The sequence below is a fragment of the Sciurus vulgaris genome, assembly GCF_902686455.1.
Source record: "Sciurus vulgaris genome assembly, chromosome: 6".
In the NCBI taxonomy this organism is placed as follows: domain Eukaryota; kingdom Metazoa; phylum Chordata; class Mammalia; order Rodentia; family Sciuridae; genus Sciurus; species Sciurus vulgaris.
The window spans coordinates 109863799-109876308 of NC_136466.1; the positions used below are offsets into that span (position 1 = coordinate 109863799).

General features: G+C 41.2%; 1 protein-coding gene across 2 annotated transcripts in view; it reads right to left on the minus strand.

The window, feature by feature from the left end:
- Nucleotides 1-574: 574 nt before the first annotated feature.
- Nucleotides 575-12510, minus strand: part of MRPS27 (mitochondrial ribosomal protein S27) — a 98989-nt gene continuing 87053 nt past the window's right edge. For both annotated transcript variants that reach the window (XM_079145487.1, XM_079145488.1), the window contains 4 exons: nucleotides 9680-9782; nucleotides 6853-6995; nucleotides 4558-4728; nucleotides 575-1755 (listed from right to left, as the gene is read on the minus strand). In XM_079145487.1, the coding sequence (XP_079001613.1) occupies nucleotides 1516-1755; nucleotides 4558-4728; nucleotides 6853-6995; nucleotides 9680-9782 (657 nt within the window). In that variant the 3' untranslated portion in view covers nucleotides 575-1515. The remainder of the gene's footprint in view (nucleotides 1756-4557; nucleotides 4729-6852; nucleotides 6996-9679; nucleotides 9783-12510) is intronic.

Sequence of the window (12510 nt, forward strand, 5' to 3'; positions counted from 1 at the left end):
CAGGGCAGAAGGGCCTCTCCTGGCGAAGACTCCTGGAGTGAAGTACAATAGGAACAGAAGGGGAGGAAAAGTGAAAAGAAAAATTATGAGTCAAAGTGTTAACCAGCTGCTTCACGCCATGACAGTCACTCATGGAGCAAAAGTTAACGGTTGAGTTATTTTGAATCTCCCCCTTGGGATAAGGAATAGCTGAAAAATACTTGCCCTTGATAAACCAAAATAGTTGTGACTTCTACTAAGCAGTAGCCAGTGCAGCTAGACTGCAGGGCCTGTGTTGGGTGACTACAGTGCATGTGGAGGATATACCAGGGAGGGCAGCGGCAGCCCCACCTCAGGGGAGGGCTTAGTTTTATTTCCTTCTTCATGACATGGGGATGATGGTAACACCTAGTAGGGTTGCTTGAGGTGCTGGTACACAGTAAGCCCTTAATGGCTGTGAGTGATGATTGTTATTAGGAATGTCACAGTCTAGTAGAGGAGGGTTGAGAACATGTTGTTCAAAATCACAGTAAAAATACTCATGCTAAGACTCCACATCTCTCCTTCCCTTCCCCAAAAGAAAAATGTTCTGGAATTATTTTGATGTATTCTTTATTTTCACAGGTTCTTGATAAATGAGCATAATCCTGAACAAAAATACACCATTGTACTTAAAAGCAAGATTACATAGCAAGCAAAGGCTGTCCCCGACCCTTTCACAGAGGAGAAACTTTAAGTAGAAATTTTCTATCTTCTGACAGTTATAATTCTGCATATCATCTGTGCACTTCAGAACCCATCTCATCTCTCATTTTTCTCCAATGTCTTTAACAAAAATGTGCTGTGTGCGTGTGTGTATGCATATACCAAAGGCTCATTCTACCTCCTTGATAAGGGAGCTAGACGATGCTTTGGAAAAATTACCTCAACATGATGAAGTCATGCTGAGAAAGTTCACAGCTAGGGCTGGGTTTCTCCTCAAAGGCTCTTAATTCTAAAACTGTCACCATCAGTGTCTAAAATTTGAAATCTAGTGGGGTCATGGTCCTGAGTACACTACTGTCCTGGACTTTTCCCAGAGCAGAACCATATGGGCAAGGCATGACGGGAAGGAGTGGAATGGTGAGCACCTACAGTTGGTTCACAGGGAAGGTACACTAGTGAGGACAGTGAGGCAGGAGGTCTTAGGACCTGCTGTTTACCTTGGCCTGCTGTGTCTGGGCAGAACAGGGAGCCCTGACTCTTCAGCCACAGTCTCCCCAGCTCCCTCACTTTGTACTGCCAACCCTCCATGCTCACAATGGATCCCTGTGCCATCAAGAGCCTCAAAACTTGCCACTTGCCGAGTTCCTCAGCCCTTCTTGGCTTCTGGCTGGGCAGTCACAGTACCCTGCTATGTAGCACATTGTGGCTTTAAGATCACCTGAAACTTGCTTTGAGAAAAGGAGAATTCAGACAGCGGAGGCTGGGGGCCCGCCCTGTTGCTGGTGAGTGCTGTGGCAGCCTCGGTTCTCACGCAGGGCTGGCCTGGGCCTGTTAAGCTGCTGTCTTTGCAGCTTTCCGGGCCTGGTGCTCCTGTTTTGCTCTCTCCCTCTGCTCCCGCTCCCTCTGAATCAACTGCGTCAGATCCTGATGCCACTGCTGCAGCTTCTGCTCATAGGCGGCAAGGTCCTCTGCCTCACAGGCGGGGAGCTTTTCCTTGACAAGCTGGGTGGTCAGAGTCAAGAGGCTTTTTGACTCAACTCTATCCAGAGCCTGCAGCTTGGACTGTGAAGTCTGTTGGAAACAAGGCGGGTGGGGGAGAGGAAGGGAAGGTAAGAGATGAAGAGGAGCAATTAAGTCTCTTGTAAAGTCACGTACTTTGTTTACAGGAGAGGCACTTTGTTGGGAAGTTGTCCCACTGCCTTTCATCCTGGCACTGTTACCTTTTGCCATTATATTTTTTTAGCTCAGCAGTTTTGCTAAGATTCATCACATGTGATTTCTCCCCCTTGATTCCCAAGAGGTAAGTGGAACTCTGTATGCCAACTCCCTGTTGTTTCTTGTTTTAAACCACAAAGACAGCATGGGTAGAATACATTTATGTTTCCACTCTGACCTATTCTAAACCAAGCAGCAAACTCCAAGCACCAGGATTCTAGGATGCAAACAAAATGACTGAGACCTCTGATAAACTGGATCAAGTGCATCCATATCTCCTCCTTCAAATAACTGCAGTACATTTGCCTTACTAATGTTCCTTTCACCAGACTGAAATCTGAAATCATTTTGACAGCTCCTCACTAATGGCAACTTCTTGCTAATGGCATATTAAGACAGCCCCCTCGGGAGCTTCTACCTGCTGTGCCCTCTTGTAGGTCAGCCTCACATCCTGCCTGCTTACAGTTCCATCTGAAATGGCAGTTTGGTTTGGTGAGTGCTGTGTTCCTGGAGAAATGAAGTATTAAAAACATCACTTTACTTACATGCTTCAAGATGAGGCTCATCAGAGAGTGCTACTTATGGCCCGAGTTGTAGCTTACAGCACATATCCCCATGTTCCAAAAAACAATGCAATGTGCAGGTATGTGCGATGGGTGATAAGGCCTGCTCCAGTGAGGAGGTGAAAGGTGGGCAAGGTTCCACACCAAGGAGTGGCCAGAGGCCTGGTGATGGGGCAGCCATGTAGGAATGTATCCCAAGCAAAATCCTCAGACTAAATCAAATCAGGCAACAGGAAGAAAAGGTAATGTAAAATGGAAATTATTTTTTTCTGATGTCACTGTCCATGAGGTTTAAGGCCAAGAAGATAGTTAGCTGGGACACCAGAACAAGAACTGAATTCTGAGTCAGTAAACTTTTGTTCAAATCCAAATTCAGTCACGGATGGCGTACTGTCATGTGACCTGAGGGGAATCTCCTATGCAGAGCTCCAGGGAGAAAAAACGAAGGACAGAGGTGGTACCTCAGAGTCAGTAGCTGATAAACATTTGTCAATTTTGTTTTGATTTTGTAAAATACATCTGCAGAAGAGTGAAGGTTAAGAGCTTAATGCAGGCAACAGGTTTCTACCATCTGAGAAGAAATACATACAAAACCAGGGAAAGAAGTTATAATGAGTATGGTGATAATCCCAGTAGTTCAGAAGGCTGAGGCAGGAGGACTGAAAGTTTGAGGCCAGCCTCAGCAATACAGCAAGGCTCTAAGCAACTTAGTGAGACCCTGCCTCAAAATAAAAAAGAAAACGAGCTAGGGATGTGACTCAGTGCTACAAGTGTCCCTGGATTCAATCCCCAGTACCACATTAAAAAAAAAAAAAAAAAAAGGAAAAGAGAGAAAGAGGTTATAATTTTTAGGAGTAGTGTAGCAATATGGCAACGTTGGTCAATGTGCCTGTGGAAAACTTTAAGTACACTTTTTTCACTAGCCTTTCTAAATCTACTTAGGTAAAGTGAAGAGGAAAGGAAGGGTATGCAAATTCTCAACCTAGTTCTCCATATATCTTGGGAATATTAGTTAACCTTTCTTTCTCAGTTTCAAATTATAAAAAAGAAAAGTTGAGAATGATCTTATTGAATATTGGGAGAAAGAGTTGCTTAAAATACCACAGAATAGGACTGGGATTGTGGCTCAGTGCTAGAGCACTTGCCTTGCATGTGTGAGGCACTGGGTTTGATCCACAGCACCACATAAAAATAAATAAATAAAATAAAGGTACTGTGTTCATCTACAACTAAAAAAAAAAAAATTTCAGAATCCCCCTTCTAACATGAGGAAAGAGTTTTCCCATAGCTGGTTTGATATAATTATGAAATAGATTTAAATATAATAATCTAGCAAGGTTTACATCCATCTGCTACAATAATCACCAATAGGTCAGCTGGCACGGATGGGCGGGTTTTCTGCTCTGTCTATAGGTTTCTCATTCAGGCAGTACTTTTTCCTCTTTGCACTAAATGAGTAAGAAACAAGGCAAGGAGTAGGCCAAGGGTTAACACTGAATGTGGTTCTTTTTCCATGACACTGGATCACAGAGCAATTTGGGATGTACAGTTAAAAGCTACCAAAGACAGCTTGAGTGCTCGGGTTGCTCTGTAAAGAAAGAGTGGAAACCTGTTTACTAGGCCACAGTACAGAAGAGCATTTCTAATGCTCTAGGGAACAGCATGAAGCTGCCCAAGCCAAGCAACAAAAGGTGCCTGCATGCTACCACTTCAGGCTCAAATGTGGCTTTGTAAAGCATGAGTTCCTCCTGATCAGGCACACTCAGTGCAATATAGAGAAAAGACCCAATACTTTTCACCAGGTTATTGTCAAAAGGAGGTGAGCTATTGTCTACCCACCAGGTGCATAACAGGGGTGAGTGAGTAATGACATGCTGCCTTAGTGATTAGCTTAAGTACAAAAAGAAGCATAAGAATTCCACTAGCTTCTTTTAAGACCACTTTCTGTGTGAAGCAATACAAATGCTAGTTTTGATGACAGTTTTTCATGCCTTTGTGTGTGACACTGATGCAAAAGATTGCTTGTCCATCACCACGGCAGAGGAATACGAATGCGTGCATAGCAGAGAGAGACTCCATTTCTGCTCTGATTCACCTTAAATCGTTCCAGGTATTGGGGCAGCTTGGATTGTTCTGGTTCCTCTATGTCTAGCTGCTCCACCAGGTTTTCTGAGCCCTGGTTGTCTTCGCTTTCTTGGGACTGTTTCTCAGAAGCCCCTTCGGCTGGGGACACCAGCGTTTGCAACACTCCGTCTAGCACATCGAGCTGTGGAGCAGAAAGAGGGTCAGGGCCTATGTATATATCATGTGGTCTTGGCAGCCAACTGTGAAGATGCTGAAGATGGTGGAACAAAGGGGGAAGAAAGGGATCTAAACACTTGCTAAGTCTTCTTTATGAAATTGTAGGAGATAGCAGGGTCTGCAGCTCAGTGGTAGAGCACTTGCCTACTATGCTTGAGCTCTGGGTTCCATCCCAGCACTGACAACAGCAGCAAAAAGAGGAAATATAAATGATTATATTTTGCACATTAGAAACACCCTCTCAGATGGCATGGAAAACTCTGTACAAAGAAAATGGTACAAATAAGCAAGCTAAGGATTATCTGTATAAGTGAATCAGCACCATGGCATTCGAGTTTGCTTTAATTATCAAGGTAGGAACCCGAGAATTATGCTTGATGGACATTAAAGTACCTCCCCTTCCCTGTCTTTCTTTGGAATCTGTTTAAAACTGGGACAAAGGAAAAGAAAGACTACCACAAACCACAGCCAACAAAAGGCCAGTCTGAATGCATGGTAAAGCTGCTGGGTATAGGCAAGGGCCTCCCTCAGAGAAAGACTTCAGCTCAGAGAGTGCCTATAAATTAGGGATCAGCCTAATCTACATAAGCCGCTGGCAAAGGCCAGAGATACATCCATGAAATTCATTTTAATGAGGTGATTTCTGTGACTTAAGTAGTAAGTTAATTAAAAACCCGAGTTTCTTTTTGTTTTGATCCCTTTTCCCTTTGCTTCCACTATGGGGTTTAGTTCCCTTGACCCAGGGAGGGCCTGCCTAGTCATCAGAAATGGGATGGGTCAGCATAAGCATGCACACTGATTAATTTTGTCCATGTCATGACTTGAAGTCCTTTTACTACTTCTAACGTATAAGGCCCAAACTGGACATATATCACATTCTCGCCAACATGTGAATCACAATCCTATACATTAGAATAAAAATAGTACAAATTTGACTCAGATAGGAAGGAATATTTCCCTGGCAAGGGATTTATGCATATTTTTGTGTCTTTAATCACTAGTACTGACTACAGCAGTCTTAAAACACATATTTAGAAATGTGTATCCTTTGTTGTAAACATCTGGTAAAGAGCATACGAGCATACGATTTGCTACGCATTAGTATAAGGTGACAGTATAGGCACTGGATCTGTGTGTCGCATGTCTGAAATGAAGGCCAAGTAGTGGGCCTTAGTGGTCAGGGTCAGGACAAAACAAATAAGCAGCTCCGAGCTGACACTTCACCCTGGTAATACGGCCTCACTGGCTAGAAAAGCTGCTTGGAGAGAGTGGACATGATGGCTCCCTTGGGGTGGAAGGCTTATTGTGCTTCCGAGAGTCTGAGCTAAGTATAGTGACTTCATAATGTCAAGGGTGTTATGAAAGATGAGCTTTGGAACTGGTGGGAGGACAGTGTTCAAGACCAGGCAAAGCAAACAGTTTAGAATTTAAAAAAAAGAAAAAAAAAAGTCTGACCCAAATCTCAGCAGTGCACACTTTGATGACACAATGGCTTAACGAAAAGAAAAGATCATGTCATTTCTGAAATTCATTTCTTTTCTTTTTCTAACAGGGGCTGAACCCAGGGCTACATCCCCAGTCGTTTTTATTTTGAAACAGGGTCTCACTAAGTTGCTGAGGTTGGCCTTGAACTTGAAATCCTCCTGTTTCAACCTCCTGAGTTGCTGGGATTATAAGTGTGCACCCCAGATTCATTTCTTGAGGGCTGTGTAGTTTCTCAGGACTACATGAAGTATTTAACATGAGCTCTTACCCTCTCTGAAATTGCCACTGAGATTTTTTTTTGGGGGGGGAGGGGATGAAGGCAGTCAGTGAGGTGGGCAGTATTTTATTAAATTCAGCTTGAATTTCAGGAGAGGGGAATAGTTTTCCTCTGAGGCAATAAGCTATAAATCAACAACAATCTTCTGATGCTTTTTGTTGGTAACATTGAAAATATTTGTGTTTATTCTTTCCTTTTTAACTGGATAAGTACGTACTCTACATAAATATAGAAAGTAGGGGTATGGGAAAGACAAAATTCAAAGCTCAACTTATTATGAAGAACACAGATAGCTGAATCTCACTGAGTAAAGGCTGAGGAACATACCGCTTCTCTACACAGCTTTCCCTCTTCTGGGGAAGAGGCCACCTTCTCCATTACTTGAAGGGCCCGGTCAAGGTAGCCTGGTTTCCATATCAGAGGCATGTTGTGGTACACAGCTCGTAGCCCATGCTGCAATTCCACCTTCCCTGTGGCCAAAAAGCACAATGAAGAATGCTCAGCAAGTCTTCCCACTGTGTCAGACTGAGAACTTGGAGGTGCAAGTGAGTATTTGCCTTGCAGCTCTAGAAACAGAGAAGGACCATTTCAAATCTGCAAAGAGCCTCATCTCATCCAGTGACCTGGTGACATTTCAGACAGATGATAAAAAATGTGGCAAAACTCACCTTCACAAATTTAATACAAAATTGTGTGAACTTGTTTTTTCTTCTTCATTTGGGATGGTAGAGTGTGAATGTGCATGAATTATGGGGCTGAGGAAAATCTCAGAACTGAAATATCTTCCTCTAAGCAGGGTTACCCTTAAGACACAAGTAAAAGGAAATGCTAATTTTGTTTCAAGACCAAAATCTTCCCTAGAAAAAAAAATTCTACAACTTTTCTACAGTGAAAACTTTGTCAACAGCTGACAACTTCCTCTTGCCAGGAATGTCTGACATTTTTCAAAAAGTGCCAAAACACCCAATCTACTATCTATATTGGAACAAAAAAATCTAATTTTCCTCTTTCCGTTAGGTGAGGTTCATCAATTCTGAAATCATAGAGTTCTGGGTATCTGTTTGGATCTCAGGACATGAAACTTCCCTTGGAACTTCACACCATCAAACATGAGGCTGAAGATGTGGACAACAGGGTCTTCAGCAGTGAAAAGGGCGTGCTGTACTGTGGAGCAGAAACCCTCTCTACACAAATGACCAGTCACCTTAAGCTGCCAAGTCTTAATCCACCTTCATTTATCTTTCCCAGAAAGGAAGATTTAGGAAAGCTACAGTAGGATAAAAATAGACAAAGTTTATCAGGTGACAGTTAATTTTAGATCTTTAAGGTGCTTGGGGCTAGAGGGCAGTAACATTCTGGGCCACTGCTTCTATCAGGTTTGAGCAGGCTGCACAGCACATGACTCAGTGAGAGCAAAGAGCTTTTGATCTGATGGCTGCCAGTCATAAAGGACCAGGGTCTCTGATCATAAACAAAAGCAAAATACATTTTCTTAGTTCTGCCAAGTTCCTGAGAAATCTATACAGTATGGTCATTCAGAACGCTAATCTGAACACATAGGAAAACACATGTAAATCAATATCAAAAGTGGGTGGCAAATAAGGAAAAAAAACGTTTAAAAGACAGATGTGATCCTACAATATGTACAATTGGAAAAATGAGAAATTACACTCTATTTATATATGATTCATCAAATGTATAAATGCATTTTACTGTCATGTATGACTAATTAGAACAAATAAAAAAATTGATTAAAAAATGAGTGGTCTTTTATTAATTTGATAGCCAGTCTGATAAATTCTGAACTACCTCTTTCTCAGTTTATATCAGAATCAGCATCCAAGAATGTCACACTACGTTTTGTTGGCAAAGATCAACTTCAAAAGCAGTCAAGCTGGGGCTGGGGCTGGGGCTGGGGCTGGGGCTGGGGCTCAGTGGTAGAGCACTTCCCCAGTACATGTGAGGCACTGGGTTCGATCCTCAGCACCATATAAAAGAAATAAAATAAAGTTACAAAAAAAAAAAAAAAAAAAAAAAAAGCAGTCAAACTGCTATAACTTTGCTGATTTTCTGAAAACAAAGGGCAGCAGAAGTAAAGAATGATCAAGTAGAAGGTGCTTTCCTGGAGGCCTAACTACTTAAGAGAGAATGGAAGGGTAGTGAAATAACAAGCATCTCTTATAAACCAGGACACATTTAGGTTGAATGTTATCTGTCCAGATTCTACACAACCTAGGTGCTGAGGCCAGTCCTCTTGACCTTCTGATTTTCAGTGCAATCAGGGCTCTAAATGCAAGCTGCTATCTGACTGCGTTCTACAATAGCACTGTACCAGTGGGCAGCTCTCTGCTTCTCTCAAAGGGCTATGTGTTATGCTAAGTTTCTCTTCCCTCATCTGAAAACAAAACCAAAGACAAGTTTCTATTCCCTCATCTGAAAACAAAACCAAAGACACAAGTTCAATCCTAACTCTTCAATTTCCTTCCTCCTGGACTTCATGGCTAATGAGACAGGAAGAGCTCTGCTAATATTGGGCAAGATTCCCCTGGCTGGCTCTGGCTACAGGGTGCTGGAGCTTCTGCCCCTCAGTGATAGAGCACTTGCTTAGTTATGCACAAGGCCCTGGGTTTGATCCCCAGTATTCAAAAAGAAAAATAAAAAGAAATAAAAAATAAAAATAGAACAAGAAATTCCCTTTCTCTTCCCCTTCCTCATGGTGCTTACACCAAATATTACCTAAAGCCACCAGAACCAGTTCCCACCTATGTCATAACTGTAAGGCTATGGAGGCCTTCTCTTTTTATAACTAAAAATGAAGGTTATGATGGGCACAGTGGCACATGCCTATAATCCCAGTGGCTCAGGAGTACCACAAGTTTGAGGGTAGCCTCAGCAATTTAGCGAGGTCCTAATTAACTCAGTGAGACCCTGTCTTAAAATAAAAAATAAAAAGGACTGGGAATATAGCTCAGTGGTGAAGTACCTCTGGGTTCAATCCCTAGTACCAAAAAAGAAAAACAATAAAAAACCAAATAAATAAAAATGAAGGTTGTAATAAAAATTTCACTAGTAAGTTTAAATCAAATAAAAATTTTACTATGAAATAAAAGAATGCACCAAGTTTATCCATGAAGAATAACATACATAAACTTACCAAGAAGTGCATAGCCATACAACTGGGAACTCAAACCCACTGAGTTCTTTTGTTTTAGGCCTGGAAGTAAAAGGGATGCACCAAAGTTCCTCTCTTCTTCCCACTGCAATAGAACATACCAGATCATGGTCCATGTAAGCAATGATTACTTTATGCAAAAATGTGATTTTTGATGACATGGAGGAAAATAACATTATAGCATTAGGTAAATATATCAAAATAAGGAAGTTATATATAACTTATAACCCAATTTTGTAGATAAAAGCTATTTATGTTTAAAGAAAAATACAGAACAGAAATATCCTATATGTTAACAGATTTCTGGGCAGCAAGATTAATGAGTAACTTTGATTTTCTTCTTTGTATTCTTCATTATTTTCCAATTTTTTAGCAATGAATAAGCATTCCTTTTACAATCAGAAAAGCAAAACAAAACAAAAATAAAGAGTCACTCTGGTCCCATATTGCCTTGAGACAATCAAGGAAGATTAAACGAGCTGTCACTCATGATGCTGTGGCATGATGAGCAAGCTTTTCACTTTTAAACAACTCAGCAATATGACTTCTCCTTCACAGAGTTAAAATAAATACCACTCTTCAGTTGCTTTTAGATAGATTTGTGCCTCTTAAAAACAAATTAGGCAATCAGAAACACTTAGTGATTGTTTCTTTCAACCCAGGGTGCAAAATTAGACTTCAATAAAATTGAAGCCTTTTGAGACATGGCGGGGAAAGAGGGGCAAAGCCACAAGCATTGCTAAGTCTTTCAGACACTAATAAGAGCAGTGATGGGGGACTCTGGAAACACAGGGCCCAAGAGAACCTAGGCAGCTCCCGAGATAATTGGAGCTGTGACCTCAGTGCCACACTGGCTAGAACTGCAGCCTTCGTTTGGCTTTGAAATACAGGGCACAAAGGTCTGGCTGCCCAAGTCAGGGAGGAAGCAAAGAATGATCAAGGCCCACAGGCTGCAACTGCCACCAGGTATGAATGAGGTGCCTCAGGTGTTCTCAGGTGCCTAAACCTCTGGACTGTGAACAGCCTTCATGTAAAACAAGTGCCAGTTCTTGAGGTACCTAAACCTTTGAAAACAGCAGATATCTTGGGAGAAAAACAAAACTCCCCCAGGTTTTTTGATCCTTCTGCAATAGAGAAGTAAAAGAGCTGGTCATTAAGGATCAGGTCATTTCATTTCCCTAAACAAACCATTCTAATTCAGGGAAGTATGATTATCCCCACATATATACATGGCTTGCTTGAACCACCCCCCACCCCAGGGAAAAACACGAGCTGCAGTATCAGTACGCAATAGGGGCCGAAAGCCTAAGGAACACTGAGGCACAAGACAGCTATTCTTGGTGTGCCAGGGATCAAGCAGGGTGGGGATGGTGATGCAGGTTGAGCATCCCTAATCTGAAAATCCAAAATGCTCCAAAATCCAAAACATGTTGAGTGTCAATATGATACCACAGGTGGAAAATGCACCACCATGAAACTGTTTTATGTATAAAATTACTCAAAATTATTGTATAAAATAGCCTTCAGGCTATAAGTAAAGGTACATGAAATACCCATCCCCAAGATATCTCATTATATATGTTCAAATATTCTAAAATGTGAAAAAAATGTGAAACATTTCTAGGCTCAAATATTGTGAATAAAGGATATTCAGTCCATATGAAGAATTAATTCAGGTGCTATTTTACTACTGGCCTCAAGGTTTTCCCATTTTATGCTGCTGCCTCTCCCATTAATACCAAGCAAATTCTCAACTGCCCTCCCCCTCACCCCTTCACAGCTAGACGTCTTGGAACAGTTGCCTATACTCTTGTCTCCGTTCTGCACCTTTAAATCACTTCTCAGTCCATTCCAATTTGGGTTCTTGCTCCATAACTTTATGAAAACAAAGTTAATAATTTAGTGTCTCCATGTCACTAAATTCAATTAAATTATTTTTTTTCGCAGCAGGGATTGAACTCAGGGTCTTCCTACTACTAGGCTACATCCCCAGTCCTTTTTATTTTATTTCAAGGTGGGGTCTTGCTAAATTTTCCAGCTAGCCTTGACCTGGGATTCTCCTGTCTCAACCTCCTAAGTCTATGAGATTATAGGTGTGCACTTTTCAATGGCTCCTCACTATTTTTAGGATAAAGACAAAATGGCCTACCATGGCCTATGTTCTCCAACCTTATCTCACTGTGTCCTCCCTCCACTCCTTCATCTTTCTTCAGTCCCTTTCTTCTCACCATGGTCTTTCTGCCACAGGGTGTTAGCACATGTTATTTCTTCTTTTTGGACTGTTTTTTAACCTCTTCAGCATTAATTACCACACATCCTTCACATGTTAACTCAAGAAATTCTCCTTAAGAAAACCCTTCCTAACCAATTTAAATTTAAAATATAAAGCAAACTCTCTACACGATAGACTTCTCATAGACTTTCATTATGGTCATAATTTTATACTTTCATGTTTCTTTGTTTCATTTTGTTTTAAAATACTAGATTGGAAACAGAAAATGTATGCTTGCCTTTGAATCATTGGTACTTGGTAATGTAAGTAGTGAAAAGGTGCTGGATAAATATTTAATAAATTAGTAACAAATGGGATATACCATGTCATAAGCTGTGACAATCATCTTTTTTTTAAAAAAAATTATTAGTTCTAATTAGTTATACATGACAGTAGAATGCATTTATACATTCTGATGTATAATACATAAGGGGGGGTACAATTTCTCCTTTTCCTGATTGTACATGTTGTGTGATACTCATCTTAATAAGATATAACATACCATCAATTCTTTAGGAGTTGGACTAGATCACTTTTTCCT